The following is a 26,321-nucleotide window of genomic DNA, read 5'->3' on the forward strand; positions in this document are numbered from 1 at the left end:
ACATTAAGTATGTACTAAAATTAATAAAGTCAGATGTTTCTTACCTTTCATCTGGTGTAAATTGGTCAGGCATGAGCCTCAAGGCAGAATCTGGTTCCATGCTTACTAAACAAGCACTTAGTATGCAAGGAACTGAGTTGGGATACATGATAGAACACTGGTTGCATATCTCCTTCAGGTTCTTGGAAGCCTTCAGTAGATTTTGCTTACTCAACAACCAACTCCAACCCTTCAGTTCACCGTGACCTATTCTGCCTAACCTGCCTACGACCAATCGCCACGGCCTGACGCTCTGCGACATCACTCCCAATATGAAGTTCATTAACTTCTCAAGGCCTATTCTTCTGGCTGAAGCCTTTTTCCTTCTGCTTCTGTTCGGGATGTCGATGTTGATGGTTATGGTTTCGAATATTTCGCCCCGTTCGTCGGTCGCCACGGCCAAAAGCCAGCTCTGATCTTCAGATAAACAGTAGCTTAAGTATAAGACGGCGCCTTGATCCAGCGCTCCTTTACCGAACGCTTCGGCTGCCTCCACCTTTTCCCGCATTGGTGCGAGAATGTATGGAGGCGTGTACATCTTGAATGCGGCACGATTCTTTTCCTAAAATAAATGTAATGTTTAATTTATACTAATAATTATAATACAGTAATAAATAATAATAATAATAATAATAATAATAATAATAATAATAATTTTCTTCATACATCTTTGTTTTTGAGGAAAAGATCCGCCATGGCTGCCGTCCCGAATCCGGTAAGAGATTTCACGTTGTTCGAATGCACCAACAATCGTCTGCACTGTGAGAAAATATTTAAAGCTAGCGCACGCATGTGATCGCTGTGTCTAATCTGATCTCTTGACTTATTCAATTCCACTATACTCTCCAACGATATAATCTGCAAATATCGATCACAGGTTATAGAATCAACTAGTAAATTCGTGGGTAAAGTCCTTACCTGCACAGTAATGTTGTTACGAACATTCTCGGGTAAAGACGACGACACAGATTGGAAACATCTGAGCAAAGCAAGACAGGCGAGTCTCTGTAGTTCGGGCTGGTCGGAACCAAAGGTGAAAGGTTCCACCAAATAAACTACAATAGAAGGCGTTTCTCTATCGTCGTCATCATGAGAAGTTTCAGGCACGTTCGTGGTTGGTGTTGAGTCCTTTGTCGATTGTTGTTCATCTAAAATATGACATTGAAAATGAATAATCAGTATAATTGTAATTGAAAGAATTGCGTACCCATTTCACTTTTTGGTGTCGATGGGGCTCTGTCAGGATTAATGGATTGGGACGTACCACTATTGTCTGGAGTGTTCGGAGGTGGCATTGGACTAGGCGTAGGCTTATCGTCAATTTCCTTCGGTGGGTCGAGGAGAGTTTTATCCATCGGTACTTGTTGTAAATGCGGCGCAAGATGATGTTTGCAAACCTACGAAACAATCACGTTAATTCTTATTCGATATAAAATAATAAAATGTTTATTTTATTAATTACCTGAGCATATAATTTTAACATGTCACTGGTCTCTCCTTCGCCCAACAACGTAAACCATTCTTCAACTGGTTCGTTTCCAATTTTTGATTTGGCGGTCTTGCCAACTCTCAAAATGCCATCCCTCAAAACTTTCGTGATGGGACTGTGGCGGCCGAGTTTGCACATCTCGTATGCGGTGCTCAACTCTTTGAAGAATGTTCGAACTCTCGGTAAAATTGCATCGTTGTCAGGTGCAACCACAACATAAGCCACGTCTCTGGCATAAGAATACGGTTCTAACAGAAGTGTCTCCCAGTGTTGGAGCGCATAGGGAGACAGTGACAGCCAGTCTTTGTCGTGGCCGACGATCACAGAGGGTATGGGTTGTGGCTCGCATCGATCGTCGGTACCGCGACCGGCCAAACGGTGGAACTGTCGCCACGTAAGTGGACCTTTAACTGCGGACGGGGCCTCCCACAATCTAGTTTGACATTTCTTTTGAATCGCCTCTTGTAGCAAAGGCTGCAACGATTTCATAACGCGGACGATGTCTTGGTTGCACTGTGGTCCGGACGCTCTAAGATATGGCCATCTATGCACGCCAACACTACGACTCTTCGACTTATGACCGGTATCCTCGATCTTGCTCATTCCCATCGCGTCCATGGCGTGTCGGCTTTGTTCGAGAGCTATCGATGTCACCTCATTACTATCTGAGAACTCTAGCATATTTATAGTGTTGCTGTAGACACCGACTTTCGTTCGTACGTATCTTGCCGCCCTGTATAAAGAATTAGCAGAATTCGGTACGATAACACACTGTTCCCGGACAAGTTCCAACAGACTGTGCGGTATGTTATCTAATTGTTCTCGGTCTAGTGAACTCGCGTCCATCTTGATCGAATTATTGTTCATGAGGAAGGACAGCAAAGACGGCTTCTTTTTCTCACCTGGGTCTTCGGCGATTCCTAAAATATCAGTTTGTGCAATTAGAGAGTTCCAACGACGCACCGAATCTAGAGACTTACCAGTAATTTCCATTTCGTCTTCGTAAAACAAGCCACTACCGTGAGCCAATTGTCGATTAACGACAGCCGAGAAACCACAGCTACATCGAATGGGATCTTCGTCACCGCCGTGATGGTGTTGCGGCGACAACATGCTACCGTAGGGCGGCGGTTGCTGGCCCATCCCGTGACCGTGTCCAAAGGGACTGGTCGATCGCGCCGCAGCATGCATCTTGTCGGCAGTCGAGTTCAGAAGATAAATCCCCGAGTCCGCTCCGCGAATATTGCCGACCACTTTTCCGGCGGCGTCACAGACGCAAAGCGTGCAACTGTCGAAATTGTGGTCGCGGAAGATGTTGAATGCGGTGTCGGTGAGAAGAATGTTGAGAACCAGAGAACTGGCCTCCGGCGTGCGGTGAGTGGCGGTCGGCGTGGGCGCCGCTTCCACACTGTTCAGATTCTTGTTCAAGTACGAGCTGGCCGTGGAGGTGGTGGGTGATGGCATCTCGTAAGGCGGTGGGGGAAGGCGGAACGAGCCGCCTCCACTGCCCTGTGTTGGTGCGCCATGGATCGAGGGACTGGGCGGGAATGGATTCGGCGCAGACGGAGTTCCTACTATCAATGAACGATTAGTAACGAAATAGAACATAAATTTTGGATATTCGAATACGTTCGTACCTGGTTGGAGTGGCGTCGGTGGCTGGTTTTGAGGGACGGCGCTTCCGGGTGTGTGAGGAGCGGTGCCGCCGCCTGGTTGACTGCCAGTGGCGTTCGACGAGCCGGTCTGCTGCTGCTGTTGCGACGCAGCCGTTTTTTCGGCGTGATGTTGCATCCAGGAGGGCTTATAGATGCATTGCGACGGTGTAGTGACTGGCGGCAACGACTGACTCGGCAAGTTGGTCAGAGGTGCGTATTTACTGGAGCCCACGATACGATATACTTGAGGCGCTTTGTACACGTAACTCCAATCTTCTGTAAAAGGTCAATCAATTTAAATATGTAAATAAGATAAGAAATATGACGACATACCGATATTTTCTTCTTGTGGACTGCCCATATTGGGATAAATCTCCTGTTTGATCTTGATAATGCCCAGTTCAGATTCGAAGGTGGACATAATGAGATCAGTCTGGCCACAGGGCGAAGCGATAGGATTGTGCTCCAAACTGGGTGGCGTCGGAAACATTTTAATAAGCTCTTCCGCCCGCACAATGCCCATGTTTTGACAGTTTCCATAACCAGACAATCGTTTACCGTCGTCGTGGTGATTTACAGGCGTAGAACCGGGCGGTGTTTGCGTTTGCATCTGAATTATAAATATTAGCATATAGAAAATTGAGGTTATTAAAAATTAGTACTTACTGCTTCGTCACTGCTGGTGTCGTCCGAATTGTCGAATATTTGATCTAAGTCTTTGATGGAAGGTTGAATGCCTTCACTAGTGAACAGATTTTCGGCGGCGCCTTTCTTGTCTTTCGGTTCTTCTTTTATAGGCACTTGCCCTCTCTTGAATCCGTCCATGTTGCAGTTGGGACCTCCACCCTCTTCGTCAAATTCGTAAGGGTCGCCGGGTCGTTTAACACCGTGCGGATGTGGCGGTTGACCTTGCACCATTTGTTCCGTATCCATCTGGATATTAAGAGATTAAGGTGTGTTAACTATGTTCATAAATGATATGAATAAAATAAGTACTTACGCTCATGTTTTCTTGCTTAATCTCTTGCTTGATGGTGACTTGAGAATTTTTCATGCCCGATATGTCGTTGCTAAAATTCGACGACAAAGAATTGTGATACGAGTAGAGATCCGTTTTCCCCAGACGATTTCGCATGTTCTCTCTAGTGTCAGGTTTGAATTTCTTTACGGGATGGTTCAACCTGAACGGGAAAGAACAAATTAAAATTCTAGTTTGACAATAGAATAACTTTCTTACCATGCATTGAGAGTGGAATAGTCGTAGAGCATTTCGAGGGTTTCCTCCTCTTCACACAGCATCACCTCGTACTCCCGGCTGCTCAGTATCGGTCTCTTGAGAGTCGGAACACTGGCAACGTTAGCTGAAACTTCTTCCTTGATATCAGCCGTACCGGCTGGACTGTTGGTCCTCGGGCTGTCTATGCTCTTAGGCGGCTCATCTGGCGTATGAGTCTTGTCTGCTGGTGAAGTGCACGTAACCGGTGCGTGAGGACTGAGCGTTGGCATTGCGTGGTCGATTGGCGGCACCGAAGCCGGCTGCGAGTTCGGATTGGGCAGCGGAGATGGTGCTACTGATGCGGGACTGCCGACTGACGGTATTGCCATGGATTCTTGGGTTCGCGGATAAGAGGGTGGCCCGCCCTGCGGTGTGTATGATCCAGTAAATCTGTAAAAAAAATTGACCGGTTAAATGACCGTTGTAAGCGTTTTTTTGACGGTGGACGACCTGCGATGGTGGAAATAACGATGTATTCACAAGAGTACAAGGTTGTTAATGGAAGAAAAACCGATTAATCGAATAATTAACAATTTTGTACCTCTCTTGGTAATACCATGTGGTTATTTTCGATATTACTGTGACGATTGATGATTACCGGCTAAGCAATTAGATAAAACACAAGATTTTATTAATTATTATTAATATGAAGTGCCATCCCATTCTCCACTGCCATGCCATGATTTTTTTAGTTTTTGAATATTTTGAAGCAGCTTCCGCCACCTGTTTTATAGCTAAGTGTGAATTAGTACATTATTGAGTGCAGTTACATGTGAACATCAAGGTTATTCAGTATTATGTACACTAGTTCACACATACATCACACTCGCTGCGACGAATAGGAAAACAAAATAAACATTAAATTGTAAATGGTCAAAACGAACAAATAAAACAACAAAACCAAACGATTAATCGGAAAATGAGTAGTAGCAGTGGTAGTAACAGTAGGTAGGAAGCCCATCACCCATCATATAAGCAAAGCCAGCACACAGACAAAACATTTTACATAATCGAACTGTCTTTCGTCTCATCTGTGTGCAGACCCGTGGCCGTTAGATGGTGGTGACCGACCTGTCCATCGTGGGCGATGGGGCGGGCGGCGCCGCGACTGGGGGAGGCGCCGGGGAGCGTCTGTGGAAGGGTACCCGGCCGCTCCCCGATCCCAAGCCCCTGGGGCCCTTGCCGCCTAGCGTTGCGGAGTCGCGCCATTTGCTGGACATAGGCAATGTCGCCGCACTGGTCGATAGAAGCGCCGGACATGGGACCGTCTTTCTGTGCCTAAATTTGATTCGTTTTGGAAAAAACACAACAGTATAATAAAAGAAAGTTTGAGGAACATTTGTGGAGAAAGTAGTAACAATTGTGTACAAGTGATGACTTGCATGTAAATATTGTTATCATTTTATCCACGATAATCAACAAAATATAATATACTATTATCAAGTCACATTTTCGTAACTCACTTGGAACACGTGCATGTAGCCCGTCGGGACGGATCCACAAAGTCCCAGTTGCCGGTGAACTCCGTCGGCGCCGGATTCCCACCAGTATGGGGCGGGTTCGTCGTCGTAACTCCTCCCCCTGGGGTGGATGCGGCTGTCGGGGGTACAGGAGCGGTCTGCACTACGCTGGATTGGGCTCCTCCCGTGACGCATTCTTGCCACGCCCGTTCCGGTAGTACCGTCGCCGCCGTAGCTTCGCGCGACATCGACGCCAGGTGTTCTACCGAGACTGAATAGGGACCGGGTTGTGGCACCTTGCTGCTGATCTGGATGGGCGAGGGAGGCGGCGTTTGAATCATAACTGGCGAATCTAGACAGAACAAAAACGTATTATAAATCATTAATGATGTAACGATTTAATAAATTGAATAAGACTTACTGGTTCCATTTTTCATTCCACGTTCAATCGGTGAACTGCCTCCAAGTCCAGCATTGTTGAGGATAGTACTGTTGACGTTGTCGTCCAAATCGGTGACCAGTACATAGCATGAAGGGTAGCGCATCTTGACGCCATCAACCACAACCTCAACGACGCTGCTGTCGGTCAAACTGCTGGACTTGTCCAACGGATAAAATTGACTCCAATCTTCCAAGAGACGGGAACACACTTCTGGCGACTTGAAACTTTGACCAGTTAAGGTTCCAGCCAAACCAAACGGCGCCAAAATTACTAAAGAGAAAAAAATCAATGAGTACCGATTAAGTGAAACAGGAAGTGTTACACACCTTTGAGTCCGGAAGTGGAAGAATTCGCTTGCAACATGTGGGTGCGGGACAACCTCCTCACCGGCGGATGCTGTCTGACGTCCACGCTTGCGCAGACCGACCGTTCGCCGTGCACGAAGAACGTGAACGAGAACGACAGATGGGTGGAGCCTCCCATCTCTTGCGAACGTCTTGAGGGTCCCTCGCACGGCTGTACAAACCACTTGCCCAGACGGATGAAGTCGCGTGATAGCAGGCATCGCTCTATCAGGTTATGCAACGCCTTGAACAGCAACGAACGACACTCGTACGATAAACCGTTCTCCCACGATCCCTGTTCGCTATCTGGAAGGAAAATAACAAGGTTAGCTTTCCAGAAACATAATTCATTGTGGATTCAATTTAAATCAACATTGATCCCATGATCCATTAATCGTTGGTCGTGTTCTAGTTCGCATGGGATGAAAATCGAGGGGGAACGCATCACGGCCAATCTCCATCTCATGATAAATTTAAAGGGGGTGGAAATATCCCGGGCGTACAATAACGCAGATTGTGCAGTAGAAAGTCCTAGATTCCAGGGTCGGCTCGTGGCAATTACGTAATTTCAATGTGAAAAAAGAGCAATGGGCGTTACGCCTTTACCTCGACGTGTGCAAGTATGTGTGTATGAGTGTCTATGTGTGTTCGACTTGCCGGCTTGGGATTGAGTTAACCAGCAAATAAACTCATAAAGGCTATTGTGGGATTACACGCTAAAAATACATAATTCAACATCGCTTCGAATTAACATACCGGTCGGTACATAGAGCCTCTCCTCGTGCCGCGATCAAGTAAAACCGACACAAGAACGACAGGGGCACTCGCCGGCCGTGCGACGTTGCCGGCCGACGTTGCGACAGTAACAGTTCGCGGGATCAATTCTCATTGTCCTAGTTTGATTTCCAACTGATCAGAATTGTTCAAACACCTGTTTCTCTGTACACGCATATTTTTTTAAAACAATTTTCAATTAGATCTCAACTCACATTTGAAATCTAATTGCCTTTCTTTTTGATAATCTGCTTCTAAGTTTGTCTATTATTACCATGTACTATTATCTTTTAAAAAAATATATATTTCTATAATTATTTGTTACTTGCATTGTATTGTTTTTATAATGTTTTGTGCTTTATTTATAATAATAAAATATAGCAGTTATTCAAATTATTTAAATTAGTTTTGTGGTTTATTTATAATAATAAAACAGTTAACAAAATTTAGCAGTTATTGAAATTATTTACTTTTTTTATTTCTTCTTCAACCATACCAGATCTTTTTAAAAAAGAAAAAATATAAAAGAAAAGTTCATAATTTGTAACAAAGACAATTTAAGAATTATTTAAATTACTTTTATTTTATATATTTTTTTATTATGTACACATTTTATTTTTTATTATTTTAATCAATAAACGATAAGTTTTACATTGATAATTTGTATATTTTATTGAAATATTTAATTTTAAGTTTCGCCAACCATCTTCGTAAGGTAATCGTTCCCAAAGTAAATTTAAATTTCTCGTCGAATGCGAGTGTTTCTTCTTCAGTTCAGGTCTCGGTTTTCACATTTTATTACGTACTGTATCTGGTCGTACCGAGGTCTTCGTACCCGAACCGTTGCGGTGCTCGGTGGCCATTACACGGCAACTTATTCGCTTATTCGTTACGAATTGTGTTTGCGAGGTTATCGAACTGCCTCTAAACACGCACACACACACACACACACACACACACACACACACACACACACACACACACACACACACACACACACACATATATATATACACGTAAGCTACCGCACATTCCTTACCTCATCCAGCATCGACACCTGATTAAGACGGAGTATCGTGTCTTATCTACGGACGACGCTGGATTTGATAACGATTAATATTAATTGTTAAGCAGTGCGATTGCTAAGAACAGTTCCAACTTTCTATGCAACCGGATGTGCCGTTCTTCGTAACACTTCCGTGTGATTGACACGGAGGCGAGTTGTGCGGTCAAACTTGACCCGATTTCGGACGTTTCGATTTTCTTATGAACGTTCGAACTTGCCAGAAGTCTCGTTTTTATTTATGTAGGTCGTCTGATTTACGTATTGTTAATCTGTGGTCAAAGGCTAAAGATAAAACCGCCTTGGTAACCGAGAACGGGTCGCGACTGGTTGTTTACATTGTAGTAACGACTGTTGAATGAAAATTCACCACAACAATCCGGCCGAGAAATCCACCGAATTCCTTCTTATCCCATCTCATCCAATTTCATCCAATCTCATTCCATTTATTAAATCGAGTTAATCGGTTTGAATTTTCTAGTGCAATTAAATCTTGGTATTGTGTTAGATAAGAAAAAATATTAAAAAAATTATACCACTGATTTATCAGACAAATAAAACTAATTAAAATAATAATAAATTATACGTTTATATTTAATAGCTTAATAGATGGTTGTGTAATCTAATAATCTGATAATCTGGTTGCAGTGTCGATTGAAACAAATTAAAAGTGCACGTCGGATGAGTCGGTAAGATCTAAAATTAGACGTGTGGTCGTCGCGGAGGATACCCAGAGCAGCGCTAGCGTGCGCCGCCACGTTCATAATAGAGGACCCGCCCCCGAAACGCCACCAAATACGAACGTTTTGAAGACGTCTGTTTGTTTCGCTTCGCCGTTTAATAAACACGCGTGCGACGACGGCCTCGCGATTTTGACGCCGACTGTACCCGCCGCACAGTCGTTCGTGAGTCCACGCATTGTCCGATATCGCCACCAGAATAGATAGAATGGGTATAGTAGTAAATCGAATAATCGAGTGACTTACTACTATACTACACACAAGTACACAAGTGCCATTATATTACATGTGCAATTTTAACGATTTTCGGTAAACCGTCGATACCGTCCGTACCGTACACACAACGTGCACGCAATCGAATCAATGAACAAACAATCCGACAATAAAACACTCAAATTGGAAATGAATGGAATACCGTGTGTGCATTTACGACCACCATACGCACACACTGACTCAAGGCCGTCGTGCACAAAAACCGGCGACAGTTGAGTCCAGGTGCGACCCGGAGATGGTACCCTCGCAGTGCTGGCCCGTCTGATTTTCCGGCAACGCCGCCTGGACGTAAGAACGCAGGGGCGGGGGTCCGCCGACCACCGGTCCCCCGTTTTTGCGGTCAAAGTTATAGAGGCCCGCGGATTTGCGGATCCGCGGATCCGCGGTAGCGACGTCGCCTTGAAACGTGCATACGCTGTTTCACGCGGTATCGTACAGTGGTACAGTCGCACAGTCGTACAGAGAATCTGGTTTTGATTATCCCCGCAAACCAATATACACCAGATTAATAATATGGTTCGGTTAATATTAACGTCATCACGTTGGCAAATCTTAAACAAACAACCTAATTTTCCCTTTTCTTATTCTATTCTTGTTTTGTAAAATTTTCCTCAAGATATCAAACAATTATATTCTGTATAGATACAATGTACCAATTTTTTGAAATATTAATCCAAAAGTACCTTGACTTTGTACTTAAAATAAACAATAGCACACAAATAAATATAAAAAAATGTAGTAAGTTTCCTATTATTATAGAGATAAAAAGTTGCCTAAAATTATGTCTAGTATACGTGCATACAATTAAATCTTCCAATAAAATTTTGTTTGTTTAAATTATCACTTGTTAATTTACGGTCTTTCTTTATAAGCATTTAAAAGTTTCCTGTTGCAATTAAATATTAAATTTTATAAAAATGATTAAAAATTTTAACTACAACATCAAATACGTACGAAATTTAGATATTTTAGGTTTATTTTATATTTTACATAATCTCATATAATACATTGCACCCCGAAATTATGGAATTAATACTAAAGTTTTAATATCTTTATTAACATAAAATTTTAAATGACTTTTATGTTAAATTATTAGCTCTGATACTACCCTAAAATCTTCGTGAAAATATTTGTTTTTGTCCGTTAAACAGAAAGAAACTAAACATCAACATTTCTTGTAATTTTAAAACAATCAGTTTTGTACTTGTAACAGTACAACAGTGTAAATAATCGCAACATTTCAAAAGCAAAATTATGCGGTGATCGTTGCTCTTTACGAAGAATGAAAAAGTAAAATCGACCAACGAAACGGGTACCAACGAAAGAGGACCTGAACGGGAGGGAAGAAGAATAACTTTACCACAACAAGATTGATAGTTAAAAATCCAAGCCCTTAGACAATGGTTTAAAACCAGTACTTTACTGCAGCAACAGTTCTCATTGACTTATAATGTAACAATAAGTCAGGACACCACACAGGACAGAAGGTTAAAGAGCGACAATATAATTCTATACCGTGCTGAAACAGGTCCCTCATTGACTTCAACACATCGCATTATCCGTTGTGAGTGGTTTGTTTCATTTATAATAAACAGTAGTCTCAATGACATGCGGTATTTGGATTAGTACTGCTAGAGGGCCGAAAAACAAAATTTTTTTTCGCCTTCTTGTCGACAATAAATTCGAAACATTCCAATCCTGAAGCTGCCATACGACCCGAAATTATAATGCCTTTAATCCCTCATCTTTAATGCTAATCACTCGTTTACGATCATCACAAACGTCCAATTTTACGGAATTAAATTTGTTTTTCTTTTGTTTACATATTTAGACTTAGTTATTATTCGTTAATAAGAATTTAGGAAAATGTTTAGTTAATATAATGTTAGAAAAATGTGATGGAAATGGATTTTTATTTCTACTTAAAAGAAGTTGCAGCAATCAAATATAATAAAAAAACGAGAAGTAAATATATGCATTAATCTGATGCAATAGTAATCTTTTCATAAACACCAACTTCACAATAATTAGAAATCTTGTAATCAACCCGCGATAAATCACACAAACATCCCAACAAACAGAGTGAGACAGTCTCCGGCAAAAATTGTGGGTGTTCGTGTTGCATCCGAACAAAACAAATTCAAGTGGTTTTAATAGCGATCGTGTACACGGCGATATTTTTAGACGATCTATTTTTGCTCAAGTGGTTTAGGAACGGGATGCCGTAATCGAGAAGCCATCCCGTATGTGTGTGGCAAAGAAAAGTCGTGGGCCGATGCAAATCTTGCGAATGCTGGTGGTGTGGTGAGGAGGTGGTTTTGGCGCCTGGTGGTATAACAGGTGGTTTAATCGTTGCCAATCGAAATATCACTTACACTACACAGATACAGAAATATCCATTACATTATTGTAGTGATAACAATAATTTGCCACCAACAGATTTTCCGAGAGGCCGAAATATTTTTGCGCCGACCCAGTGATCTAGTGCGGAGCACCGGAGCCGAGAGATGCTGGATTGCGGCGTGCGCGATACATTCCGCTCGCCTCAAGGTCACGTTCTCACCGGGCCCCGATTTTCACGTGCTTCCGACACCTTTTTTTGCGAACCGTGCACGAGACGACGTCGCCGGTATGTGTGTGTATGTGTAATGCACGTTCCCACCACAAAACACGTTACCACTCACTCACTCACTCACTCATCCTCCACTCACAAATATTTGCGAATCGACAACAATGCAAAAGTGCAATGAAAAATGATCTTATCCCGAGTCTCACGAATGAGGGCCCAATTAGTCGACCAATTAGCTCCACGCATTGCGGACCGTGTTTGTTATACACGTGGGAAATGTAATTTTTATTATGCTAGTGTCGATTCTGTTGTTCGCCTCCACATTTGATACATTTTCAACAATGGTAAAGACGAGAATTAAACTTTTAGAGATATTTGATGCTATTGTAAGTGTAACTTTTTGAGCCTGGATGGGTTTCTTAAATGAGCATGGTCAGAACATAAAACACAGGGGTTGAAAAGACCCGGGTCTAACAAAGAAAACACGTTTTTTTTGTTCAAAATTAGCTTTATTCATCAACGTAATCTCCATCAAGAACAACGCAATTATTCCAGCGCCGCTCTAAGATTTCAATACCACTCTTGTAAAACGATTTATCTTTTCCCTCAAAATAGGCCTCAGTTTCAGCGAAGTCTGCGCAAGTAGTCGCTGGGAGCCAAATGTGGCGAATACGGTGAATGTGGAGCAATTGTTTCATCCATTGTCAGATGGAACTATGTTTCATCCATTGTCACATATCGACGCAAAATTCGAGTTTGTTACGTTGAAACATGGCCAAGCGCTGCCCAGAATCATTAATAGGTTCTTTTTTTTGGTAAACAGTAAGCAAACGCGGCAACCACATTGAACAGAGCTTTCTTATAGTCAAATGCTTATGCGAAACGATTTTGTGGATTTTTTATGTTTTCTGGTGTTGCCGCCTCATTTGGACGTCCACTATGTTCTGCATCATCGGTGTCTCTACAACCACGTTTGATATCAGGAATCCAACGTTTTATTGTTGTTTCTGATGGAGCGGAGTCCTCATAACACTTTTCAAGTCATTACTTCGCTTGAACGGTATTTTTTCCTATCACAAAGCAGTGTAAAATTAAAACACGAAATTGTTTTTGATCTATTGCTTTGAAAATAAAAAAAGTGGCATCACTCTTAGCACAATAACTCACAAACTAATTAATAGAATATCATGAAATTTTAACAGCTGTCTTTTGAAGGTTAGTACTAACTGGAAAAGAGGTGAATGCAAGAAAACTGACACCATTTATATGTTAGGCCTGAGACTTTTCAGCCCATGTGTTACGTTTTACATAGTCAGTAAGAAGAGCCTAAAAGTAGGTATTATGTTGCTGTTCCAGTTCTTATTGAGGCAAATGGAGTTACCTTACGTCCTCTCCAAAATTAATCTCGATCTAGAATGTATCTTTAAAAATACTTTCAGTAGTATTAGGAGGAGGACATGTTAGGTGATTATATCAGATCACATATATAATGTTTCACCAATTTAAATAAACAGAAATAAATGTGTAATACTGGCAAAACCGTGAATCATCAATTCAAAATAATAAAAAGTAGTAATTCCATATTTTTATTACTCAGTTTGTTTACAAACATTAAGCGTAACACGAAGTGATGTCACTGTTGATTGGAACATTACAGCCTGGAATGTTCAAATAAGATGTAAAGTCGCAGAAAAACTTTTTTTAAAATCTTATACAGCCATCAACACAGCGACAGCAACAGCAACAGCAACAACGACTGGCCCATACAAATTTATAAGGAGAAAAACATGCGGATTAGCAGCACAACTCGTGCAACAAGTTAGCATTAGCAATAAAATGAAGGCAACAGTGCGCGCGACTTTATGTATGCAAAGCGGCCGTTAGAGGAGCGTTAAAAGAAGATATTTTTTTCACAACGTCACAAACGTTGTTGCGTTTGTTGCGTTAATGAATAATTCATAGTGAATTGCTGTAAGAGTTGGTCCTGGATGAGCGGAGAGTCAATCAGATGGTACAGGGATTTATTGCCGTGGCCGTCGATGCAGGTGCATCGTGCACACCAAGGTGGCATTCCTTCATCCCATATAAAGAACCGGCGGAGATTCTCCAAGGTTCTGTTAGAAACTCGAAACGACTCGACGAACAAAAGTTTCAATTGAAAGCAGGGCGTGTCCAGATAGTGCCAAATGCTAAATAGACTCGGAGAACGTACGAAGCCCGACGTTTTTGCAATGCACAGTCAGTCTGCGAGAGCGTGGAACGGTTCCGCCGATCAATAGCCCCATTTTTTTTTCGCACGTACGTACACACACACACACACACACACACACATACACATACACATACAGGAACGCAACTCGGATGTAGCGCGTTCCCCGCAATGGAGCAGTAAAAATCGAAGCACGACGGCTCCGGCAAATTGTTCCGGGGGTTATTCAACCGGTCGGCGGCGGCGGGACCCCGAAATGCGAATTCCCTATCGATTTTCCGATTTAATGCCGCCCAGCCTATGCAATGAATCCGACCCTTATGTGTGTTGGTTGCATACGGATAAAACATCTCGCGCTGACTGTAATTAATATTGCGGCAAATTAATAACAATTCAGCCGTCGAAAGGAAGCGGTAGTATCCAACTGAAAGTGAACGAACTATTAGCTAGCTCTCAGGGAAATCAGAAACGTTCACCGGCCAATTTATATTGTTCTGCCGGTTTATTTATTTATTATTTATTCCCTATTCCGATAATTGATTCGATAAGAAGATAACGAGAACATTCTCCCTTAGACTCGTGCTCGCTTCGGTCCATTATGCAGTCGTAAAATTTACATTTTTATCGCGGCCGGTTAATCTGAGACCGTAAAAATAACAACATACAATTTATTGGGCCATTGGGAGTTGTGTCGGAATGCGTGAACTACTCTGAGATCTTGTTATGATGAATTAATGGCTTTTCACTAATTTCACACTTCCGAATAAAAAAAACTTATCTTACCGCATTTCAAAAGATTTCTTAATGGAAAGAAGAAGCGAAAGGTATTGTATTATTATCACATATGTTATACGTAATATTTTTAATTCAAAGACTTCAGTCTCCGAAATTTACGAAAATTACACAATTAGTTGTGTTTATGATTTATGAAAACGTGTGCTCTTTTTATTATTTCTAATCCGGAGATGCAACTGTTTGTGTTTTTAATAAAGTCCTTTCGATAGGTGTTGATCTTTGAACTATCGATCTGTCGGTCGGCTTAACACGACGGTAAACACGTAAATGTAAACACAAGACCAAGTGTGGCATTAATTAGATCATGTTGCTACAAGTGTGATGTTAACATAAATCAAGTGCAATCGATCCCTGTAATTAACACATCCCGTTTGACCTTCCGACGCAATTACACAGGATGAAGAATAAGTGAAATGTACATACAGGTGATCGAACCTGAAGGAAAAATCGAAGAAATACTCGAACCCGTGTGGGAGAGATGTTCGTCCCATGGCACCTATTTGGGTCAACCGCGCGCACGTCGCCCACCCCATATAACCCCACCACCTGTGCGCCACCGGGCAATGGTGACATCTGCGTACCCGACCTGCTTCCTGCCCAAGATACCATCTGTATACACTATCGCTCATATGTAAGAGTAAGAAATTAAAAAACATAATCAATTTATTAAAAGAACAATTTTTTTTAATTTAAAGTAATTTTATAATTAATAAGTGACTAAACATTTCGTACCTCAATTTATATACGGATATCTTTATTTACATAGTTTTTATACAACATTTTATTTCGGGCAGGGTTCGTAAGTAAAGCAGCAACCAAATCCTATATTCAGTACAATTGATTTTATAATTTATTTATGTGTCCGACATCGTTCCGTAAAGCTAAAAATGCCTAGAAGTGACCATTTATCAATAAAAATTAAACAACAACGGCTACAATTATTCAAATCTGATGGCATTTCATAGGTGAAAGGATCAAGAGAAAGGTATAATCCACTGTGAAGCATGGTGGAGGAGGCGTTATGGATCGTTTAAAGAACGGTTCGCTTTTCAATGAGTACGTGTCATGCTTTGGCCAGCACAAAATCCAGACCTCAATCCAGTGGAAAACCTTTGAGAAGAAATTGATCAGAAAATCTATGCAAAAAGGCTGGCTGTCCAATATGAATCAACACTATGAAGAAGTTCAAATTTACTCAAAAGAAATTTCGAACGATTATAATGAAAAGCTACTAAAATCAATGAAGGAGTTTAGAAGTTATTAAAAGTAATGAATATGCTACTAGATACTAAATAAAAGAAGACTAAATGTACGTAAGGTTGTTTTATTTTAAAGTTGCTCTACTTTTGACCCTTGTATATTTTTCAAATATTAATAAATACTAAACCCACTAATAAACAATTATATTGTTATATTTTCGTATTAATTATTTAAAACAAAAACTTATTTTTATAAAATTTCGCTACAAATCTCTCAGTATTGTGTTATATAATGGAAAAACGACTTTTAGGTTGCAAAAATCTCAGAATAATCAACCAGAAAGAAACGTGATGGAAAAAAAACATTCTTCCACAAGACAACCGCAGAACGACGCTGACGGCGGCGGCATCGTCGTACACGGGTTAGAGCATCGATTCGCGATTTGGCGCGAGACGTTTACGGAGGCGCGACTAAATTGGGGTCCCGTCGTCGTGGCGACGGCGCTCGCCGGTGGCGGCGTCGCGAGCAACAAGCCGCACGAAAACTCGGTGACCTTTGCGGACGTCTAAAATCCGACCTCGAAAATGATTTTTACGATTGGAAACGCGGTTAGATTAATATGTAATGAGTTTTTAAAGAGTAGTGAAACGCGTGAGACCTTCGACGCCTGGCGCCACGGTGTGAGTTGTCGAGTTGTCGAGTTGTCGAGTTGTGACGTTGCCCGGCGTCATGTTGACGTCACATTCTCACCGTTCATCCAGACGAGGACGCGGCGGAGAAGTGGGACGAAAACAATTGAGCACTACGTTCATAATCCGTCTGATAAAAATGAGGAAATGGGGATATAAACCGATCAACAATGCAATTATCATCTGTTCGTGATATGTTAATTAAATATATGTAATGTAATGTAATGTAATGTAATGTAATGACCTTCCACCTCATTAATCCGCTCAGGTAATTAATTAATTTTTTCCAATTTTTACTCAGTTCGACTACCCGTTTTGCATCCAGAAGATTAAGTGCCATTTAAAGCTTGGCTGCTCGGATTTTATAATTCCATTATTCCGCCGTAAAAACATTAACGACCCCATAAAAACGGAACGCACCTCACCGCACCGTTAACGGTGCACACAGGTGTGCAAGATTAAGACGTTCTTATCATTTTCCCGACGTGTCGAGATGCGGACGTCGTCATGACGACGGCATCCTTGACAAAACAAAAACGGGGAAGCGGCCCATCCGGTTTTTTCCGCGACTCCGGAAAGTTCCGTACAACAAAGCAGACACGCGCTCCTTTACATTTCGTCCTATACCGCGCGCTCGTATGGAGAAATGCGGGTTAAAGTAAAGGGGCGATCGGCGACGGAACGCGGAAAATCAATAGCGCGGCGGGATGAACTTACATGCTCGTCTGACGGAGAAAAGCATGATTCGGTGGCCGATTGTGGGCTCCTTTGTCGTCGCCTTTGATTTGAACATGCGATGCAACAAAAGACGAAGGAAACTGCCGAAGGGAAATATCGGTTAATGAGGGATAACGAAAAGACGCTAGATTTTAGATACATGGATCGATCGATCTGATTCAAAGGATGGAAGGTGTTGTCCGTGCAAATATTGAAATCGAAAAAATAAATAAATAAATAAATAAATAAATAAAAGCCTACTTTCAAATTGAAAAACATTTCTTAAGACAGTTGTCGACTCTTGTTAATTCAAACCTTCGATAATTCAAATCTCTCTATAATTCATAGTTATTACGAGTTTCCTAGAAAATCTCTTTATATTACGAACTAAATCAATACATTTTTATGCGCTTGGTAATTCGAACGAAAAAATCGCTACGTAACAAAACGACGTGTCAATTCGAACTCATCGGCGCCAAACACTCGACAATTCAAAGTTGCAGAGAGAAAGATACATCAGAACCTTTGGCAGAGGTGTCATTCGACACCTTACAAAGCTTCCGTCTACAAAACGAAAATTTAAGTGAAAAAGCATTTCAAGCACTTTTTCTTTTAAAAAATGTTATTGAGTAGCCTGAGCAGCAGCAATGTGCTTTGAAGCAAACCTATATAACAGAGTTCTTTCGAAAGATTAATTCACATTATGAATATGTACATGCTACATGGTACATGTATGTACCTGTTAACTTTTGTCATACTTAAAGAATAGTAGTTAATAAGTAATAACTGATTAACAATAATCAATAATTCAAAATTTTAACATATATTTTTTCTCTCAAAAATTTCTAACCATTTAATATTTCAAACACTCGATAATTCATAATATTTTAAGAGTCCCTCGAGTTTCGAATTAACGAGAATCGGCTGTAATAATTTCTTCAATATATGAAATTAAATTGTTGTGGACTCTATGACTTTCCCAAAACCTGATAGTGACATTCTTCCTACTTCTCCCAGCGAAGTCAGTGGTATCCTTAAAGCCCTCAATAACCGGAAAAGTCCCGACCCAGACACCATCCCCAACGTGGCCCTTAGGAAGCTTGCTACCATTCAGGTGGCAATGCTTACTAACATTATAAATGCGATGCTCCGTCTCCACTACTTCCCGTCGGCATGGAAGGTGGCGACGGTAGTGTCCATTTTAAAACCCAACAAACCTGCCCACCTTGCTAGCAGTTATCGTCCCATTAGCCTCCTCTCTTCGCTAAGCAAGGTGGCGGAGCAGGTTATTCGGACTCGGCTTGAGGAATTTATGGCTGACCAGCACATCCTGCCGAACGCTCAGTTTGGATTTCGTCGAGGCCATGGTACCGGTCATCAGCTTTTGCGAGTGACCGAGGACATGGCTGGAAGGCGTAACAAGGGGCAGCATGGTACCATGTTGCTCCTTGATGTCAAGCAGGCGTTTGACAGGGTCTGGCACGCTGGTCTAATACACAAACTGGCTTCGTTAAACTTTCCTTCTTATCTGATCGGCACTATCCGCTCTTTCCTTTCCAACCGCTCCTTTCGTTCCAGGGTTGGAAGCGAGTTCTCTTCTTCAAGAACTATTACCGCTGGTGTCCCGTAAGGCTCCAAACTATCTCCTACTCTCTTCAATCTCTATTGTAGCGACATACCATCTTGTCCTAAAGTTACTATGGCAATGTATGCCGATGACGTTGCCTTAATTAGCTCCCACAGATGTATAGTTTATGCGGGGATCCATATTAGGAACTTCCTGCCTAAACTGCTCTGTTGGTACTCTCGATGGAGATTGAAGATCAATCCTTCTAAATCCGAAGCTATCTTCTTCTCAAATCGACGAAGGTTGCCACCTAAATTCCATATCAATGATCATCAAGTTGAGTGGAGTCCCAGCGCCAAGTACCTGGGTGTCATACTTGACAAGAAACTCACTTTCTCTCGCCAGGTCGCTTTGGTAAAGGGGAAAGCTCTAGCAGCCTTTATTGCTTTGAAATCTTTCTTCCTTTCTAAACGTCTTTCCTCTTCAGTTAAGCTGCGTGTATTTAACGCGACAGTCCACTCTCTCTTCACCTATGCTCTTCCTATATGGGGCACCGCCGCCCCTTGGCTCATTAGGTGCCTGCAAGGGACCTACATGAGACTAGTCAGGTCGGCCCTTGGTGACCCATACTATATTCGTAACAGACAAGTCTGTTTCGAATACAACATTTCCTCTCTTTTCGAGCTGCGGCGCAAACATGCCCTCAATCTCCGGAGATCTATCTTTCAATACTCTGATCCGGAGATTGCATGCTTGCATGACATCCAACCCTGTGAATCTGACAGATGCAAGAGACCTTGTCTCTTGGCTGTCTAGACCTCTGCGTCTCTTTGGGACATCTTTTCTTTAGTATGTGGCGGTTAGCTGCAAACCTCTTTAATTTTTTCCTTCTCTCTATTTTCCTAAACCTATATGGTTATACTCTTAGGCCAAACATCCCTGGTAAATGGCATTTTCATATTATAATTAAATCATCACCGTGTTTCACAGTGGGTACAAGAAACATTTTGTTTTGTAAATTGGTCATTAAAATCTACTAGGCACCATTGTTCTCTGGCCCAGTGAACGTGATCCTGAGCAAATCAAAGTCGAATCTTCACATTCTTGGTAAAAAATCGAACAATTCTTTTCACAACTCTTGAACTACGATTATTTTTTTAATTCGCTCAATATTTTTTGTAACCATCATTTGATAGATTCCTTCAAATATTTTAATAATATGGGAAACGATTGTTTACTCTGAATTATATTTTTTCTTCCATATGATACCATTTCACTGGAAACATTATTAATTAGACCTCTACTAAATAATCGACTGAAATTCACAGGGAGCATTGCTATAATTTCAGTCACTACTGTATATATTTAGAATGTTAATATCCGATATACTGTTATATTCAATAAATTTCAAATTTGAGATCGCTGATTACTAATTTTAATAATATTAATAAATATTTATGACGCCAAAACATCTTGATTTGCTTAGTTAAACTTATTCAAAAGTTTTATTCAATAGCTTCTATATAAATATTTTTGAGTAAAAATGGTAGTGAACGTTTAGCCAAAATTTTAATTTTGATCATAATTTTGTTGAGATTAAAGACGTACCTTGTAAGACATACAATGTAACTTTTTTACTTCTTGGACTATATTTATATGTATTTGGTTATTAACTTTTGAATAAGGTAACTTTGGTAAAATAACAATATTTTTGTGTCATATACAGTTGGAAAAGCGTTTGACCTGTCTGAATTTAGAAAGAGACATCATGCATGACAGAGACAGTAGAAGTCTTGCCCCATAGTGGCAGACTTTTCGTACTGTATGTAGAATTTAACTGTGATTCATTACTAAAGAGACACCCTGTATATCGCCAGTAGTTTATTAAGACATAATAATTTGAATAATTTAAACACTTCTGTAACAAATGAAATTCGCCGGGTTTTTTGGTGACGATTTCTATTGGTATCATCATCCGAAGGCGACCAATTAACCATTTAAACAGCTACCGACATATCTCGACAATAAACCGTAAAATCCCACAGATTGATAGACGTCTCTATTAACGGAGGCGCACTTACTTAATGGAGACGAAGCGAGACGAAGCGAGACGAAGCGAGACGAAGCGAGAAGAAGTGAGGCGAAGCGCGCGGCGGAGCGGCGAACGACAGAACCTGGGGGAGGATTGGTGGATCGGTGGATGGGTGAGCGGGACGTCCCCGATGCACTTTTAATCGCCCTCTCGTTCGCTCGCACTCGCTTCGTGACTATTGATCACACCGGGACTTCGATGCCGCCAACTCGTACAGTGGCACAGGATTCGCCAAAAAACCGACTGCAATAACGGACCAGACGTTGCAACGGTCGCAATTCAAATTTTTGCCAATGAAATTATTTGTTAAATGTAATTAATATCTATTATCCGTTATTAATATGAAAAATAAAAATATTACAATATTGAATTGTTCGAATATTCGATAGTGAGATAAAGTATTTCTTTTTTTATATGCATTATGAATATTTTTTAATATGAAAAATCAGAATATTTCAATATTGAATTATTCGAATATTTGAGAGTGAAATAAACAGTTTTTTTTAATATGTATCATTTATTAATATGAAAAATAAAATATTACAATATTGAATTATTCGAATATTCGATAGTGAAATAAAGTGTATTTTTAAATATGAATTATGATTATTTTTTATATATCATTATTTGATTTTTCCGGAGTGTTGTTGTTCCCACAGTGCAAAGGTATGACGGTGTTGCCGCCGTCACCGTGTAATACTGTGGATGAAATACCACCTCTTAGTTGGAGGTAAGCAACGAGGGTTGTTTTGAACAGGGAAAAAGCAGATATGAGGATTTTTAATGGAAATATTTTTTTAATGTATGTATAAATCGGAGATTAGATACGTTTGTCAAATCCGGATAAGATATCAAACCAAATTGATATAATATAATAGGACGACCTTGACATTAAAATTTTTTAATCCGATGTTTCATAAATAAATTAACAAAAGAGTGCATCCACAAAATTACCATTTTTATCATCACCCGCTTTTATTTTATATCATTAGTGCTGGTGATTTTTTTAGAGTCCCTTGGCGTTAAACGACTCGCCACCTCGTACATTCGATCGTCGAAGACCAGCACTTGACACATTAATGGTGACGGGCGCATTTGTTTTTGTACCCCGAATCGAGTCAACGAGCTTGAAAACCCGACAACGAATTGTATTAACCCATAAACTCCGATATCCTACCTGGTATGTTGAGTTCGGGTGCTACCAGATCGCCGAGATCGGGTTCCTCGCCGTACCAGAAGATCCACAGCTCCTTCGAGGCGGCGAGACTCAGGGGCGGCGGCTGGGCAGGCGGTGGCGGCGCCAGTTCGAACCCATCGGTCGGACGGGGTGTCGAGACACGCCGCCACACGCACAGTATGTCGGCGGCGAGGCAGCGCGCGTAGCTGCGCAGCACCGGATCATCGAGCGGCTCGTTGGGCGGTCCGAGACCGTGGCCGGCGCTGCCGGGCGCCCCGTGACCGTGCGTGCCGCCAGCGCCGCCCTCGCTCCACACCAGCTTACGCCATTTTATGCCGGATAGTTCAGTCTGAAACAATTACAACAACAATTAATTCTGATAGCGTTCAAACATCAACATCAGTTGTAATGATGAAACAATGAAACACCTCGAAGCCATCAAATCGTTATGCGTTATGTCAACGGGTCGTTACCGAAACGATAACAGTGTGGAAGAATAGCTGTATTGACCTGGATCGGATCGGCATTTTTCGAGCGCCTCGAATAGCACCCATGGTCGCCTCATCGATCGGCGATCGGCGATTAGCGATCGCCCCTACCACTTTCTTCCACCGGCACGACTTTCACTGGTTCCCGGTTGGGAAAAATCGCAGGTTACACATGGCAACCGAGCTGTTTGGCTGCTTGACTGCTTGACTGCTTGACTGCTTGGCGTACAATCGAGTGCAATTTTCAATTTACAAAATTCACACCCGGATCGGAACAACTTAACAGTTCGCGTTCGGAAATGCATCCAAAATGACGAACATTTCGAACCCTATGACTTCTAATAGTGTTATTCGTATACTAATGGAACAGAATGGAGAGTTATGAAAGAGTCGCACAAGAAAGCATTTGTATTCCGCAAACGGAAGCTCGGAAAATAATTTATCTCTGTTTGCACACATGTAATGGATTAAACGAAAACATCATTTTCCTAACTAGTATTAACCTTGACACACTTGTTTTATCACAAACTGATTGACAGACAGAAGAAAGCAGTTTCCATTTTGCAATAACAGTAGTGCATTTGGTGCATTTCCGATGAAGGGTTGCGAGCAAACATGTGTCCGGCTTGGGCACGTATAACCTTGCGAAAATCACAAAAACAACAATGTTTTCGTTGAAAAGGTAAAAGTAACGATTTATCAGTTCGCCAGGCTCATTGTGTGAGCTAATGGACCTTGAGAGTGCTGTTGCATTGGTCGAAACGAACGTTTCCAATTCAATGCTTTTGCACCAAACAAACCTCGGAATCTAGACTCCAGAGTTGCCGTTAAAATTGAGCAGATTTCTCATGTTCTCGTGTTATCCGGTTAAAAGGAACAGAAGATAACAAATTGTTGTCTGCATCAACATATTAGAGAGAAACATCTACCGCGTCCGCGTCCGTGTCGTAATCAAGTTTCAGGTGGTCAAAAGCGAACTGTTTGCCCGGTGTCGTTGACCCGCTGATGTATTTTTATGTGATTCGCGACGTTACAAAGCGAAAATCCAATCGACAACGTAAAAATGTAAAAATACGTCTCCGCGACCAAATAGACGAATTTCCAAAATAATTACGTGGAATTTTCCCGTTTTTCGCAACGATTATAACTCGAGCACAAACCGGGACCGATTTTTTGATGCATAGTTGAAGAGAAAGTGTGTGTTTACGGTTATGAAAGTGGCCACTTGTGCATTTCGCACAGATTTTTAGCCCGTTTCAACTGCGCCTGCCCACGAAAACCGTTTCAGTTACGTCACCAGTTTCGTACGTCAAGTTCAATGCACGAAATAGACTTATCACACTCACAATCATTTATTAACTTATTGTTTTCCATTCGAAAGAGAACGAAGAGGCCTCCGCAGGGGTATCACACAAGGATTCGACGACACGCGCTCGCAACAGGTTGTCGTCCCGGAGGGAGGATGACAACCGGTTTGCCGTTTGCCGATTCCTAATCTCAAACGACAATATCAGAACCGAAGGGACAACGCACAGCTGATCCTGTGCTGACAATTTTTCTCCTTATTCGCCATCAAATGACAACGCTAATTTATCAAAGACGTGATTCATTGTGCCAAGACGGTTTGTATGTCAATGGCGAACAGGTTTTCGTGTGCCGACTGCAACTGAAAATCCGGAGATATGCGAAAATCTTCGACGGCCTTGACGACGTGACGATCCACATTAATCCGAATCATGCCCTACCGCATGTTCGATAATCGAACCCTCGAAACGAATACGACCGTCCCTCGGCAACGACGGCCCGAAATCGATCCGCTGACAGAGAAGTCAATAGCCCGATGGCGGCCAGACCACGTGGTCAATTTCGGTCCACGTGCTTCCGGCCACCCCTCGTTACGGCGACGACGCGGCCCTTCTTGAAATGTCGATGCTACGACGACTACGTGTCGTCTCGATTATCGTTCGCGTACGACACATAAATCAATTATTAATGGTTGTTTGCGTGAAATGTTCGCAAAACTAGGTCGAATTTACATGTATTATAAATATAAACAACCTTATGGCAATCAATGTGGTAAGTGTAGAGGCATGCCAGTCTCACATCAATGCATGTCCTCGTTAAAAACATAATTATTAATACATATTAACAGATACCCGTGAGAGGTAGGAGGATGTACTCATCGAGAAACTAGAGCAATTCAGATGATCTAGTGAATTTTTAATGTTCTGGTCGCTGATAAGGTGTGCTTAGTTCCAAAACTCCAATAGCAAAAATCCTTGGGGACAATTGACAAGTCAAATGTTCAATCAAATATCCGTCAATTGACAAAACCAAGAACAACTACATTAGTTTCTATACGATATACTATAATTTAAATTACTACTGGAATATTAATATTCTATCAAAGTGTTTATGTACACTTAATAAAATAACATTAATAAAGATTGACCATTTTATTACTATATGGGGAAGATCAAAATTATATTAAACATAATGTGGTCAACACATTTAAATTGAATATCTCAAACGTTTAAAGTCCAGACATATTTTACTGTTTAAATAGAGATTGACTGAAAAATTTGCCTCAGTAACATCATTATTTTTGTATATAATATACTGCAAATATGACAGAAGTAATAGAGATGCATAGTTTACAGTTTTCTGTAAATATGTATTATTTAGAAAGTGAAATTTACTAGAAAGTGATCACATTTTACAGTTTCCTGTAAAACTAATCCTCCATCTTGTTCCCTTGTTCTTCTCTTTACATTCACATTACACACGCTCATTCAATGAATCCAATTCAGTCCACTGACTTTTTCTTCAATTTCAGAATTTAGGTGCAAAACTACACAAGGGAAAAATTCTAAGAAACGATTAAAAACATTCAGTGAGTGCCCATCAAAATAAAATATGCATATTGGTTTTATATTTTTTAATAAAACATTTTTCCTTTGTTAAAATAGCGAATCAACAAATTTTCTCGAACTATTTATCAACTAAAACCCAGTTAAAAATATCCTGTTTTTACCGCAAAAGTAACGATAAACAAAACACGTGCGACGGTGGCACATTGAAGCAACCTCAACGTTAATTACGGACGCACAACACAGCCCGACGCTACCATCTTTTGCGTCATTCGACAATCCGACAGTGAAAAGCATCCCCTACAGTCTAGACCGTTTTAACGCAGGTGCTGCGGTTAATTTCGTACGCCGAATTTTAGAAGGAACGGGAAAACAGTTTGACGGCCGCTGGAC

At 41.3% G+C, this 26,321-nt stretch overlaps 1 protein-coding gene across 4 annotated transcripts in view; it reads right to left on the reverse strand.

Moving 5' to 3' along the window:
- Positions 1 to 26,321, reverse strand: part of LOC109598670 (mediator of RNA polymerase II transcription subunit 13) — a 31,608-nt gene that overhangs the window by 1,071 nt on the left and 4,216 nt on the right. The window contains exons 2-17 of one of the 4 annotated variants that reach the window (XM_049961067.1): positions 22,571 to 22,919; positions 6,688 to 7,011; positions 6,341 to 6,631; positions 5,923 to 6,271; positions 5,531 to 5,737; positions 4,421 to 4,849; positions 4,184 to 4,364; positions 3,850 to 4,116; positions 3,517 to 3,793; positions 3,166 to 3,459; positions 2,509 to 3,099; positions 1,502 to 2,448; positions 1,247 to 1,436; positions 958 to 1,187; positions 706 to 897; positions 45 to 601 (exon numbers count right to left, since the gene is read on the reverse strand). In XM_049961067.1, coding sequence (XP_049817024.1) covers positions 45 to 601; positions 706 to 897; positions 958 to 1,187; positions 1,247 to 1,436; positions 1,502 to 2,448; positions 2,509 to 3,099; positions 3,166 to 3,459; positions 3,517 to 3,793; positions 3,850 to 4,116; positions 4,184 to 4,364; positions 4,421 to 4,849; positions 5,531 to 5,737; positions 5,923 to 6,271; positions 6,341 to 6,631; positions 6,688 to 7,011; positions 22,571 to 22,919 — 5,675 coding nt within the window. Of the gene's footprint in view, positions 1 to 44; positions 602 to 705; positions 898 to 957; positions 1,188 to 1,246; positions 1,437 to 1,501; positions 2,449 to 2,508; positions 3,460 to 3,516; positions 3,794 to 3,849; positions 4,117 to 4,183; positions 4,365 to 4,420; positions 4,850 to 5,530; positions 5,738 to 5,922; positions 6,272 to 6,340; positions 6,632 to 6,687; positions 7,012 to 22,570; positions 22,920 to 26,321 lie in introns of all 4 variants that reach the window. The other 3 variants (XM_020014575.2, XM_049961066.1, XM_049961068.1) reach the window with 3 other exon arrangements.

Source organism: Aethina tumida, chromosome 1, assembly GCF_024364675.1.
Source record: "Aethina tumida isolate Nest 87 chromosome 1, icAetTumi1.1, whole genome shotgun sequence".
Classification (NCBI taxonomy): domain Eukaryota; kingdom Metazoa; phylum Arthropoda; class Insecta; order Coleoptera; family Nitidulidae; genus Aethina; species Aethina tumida.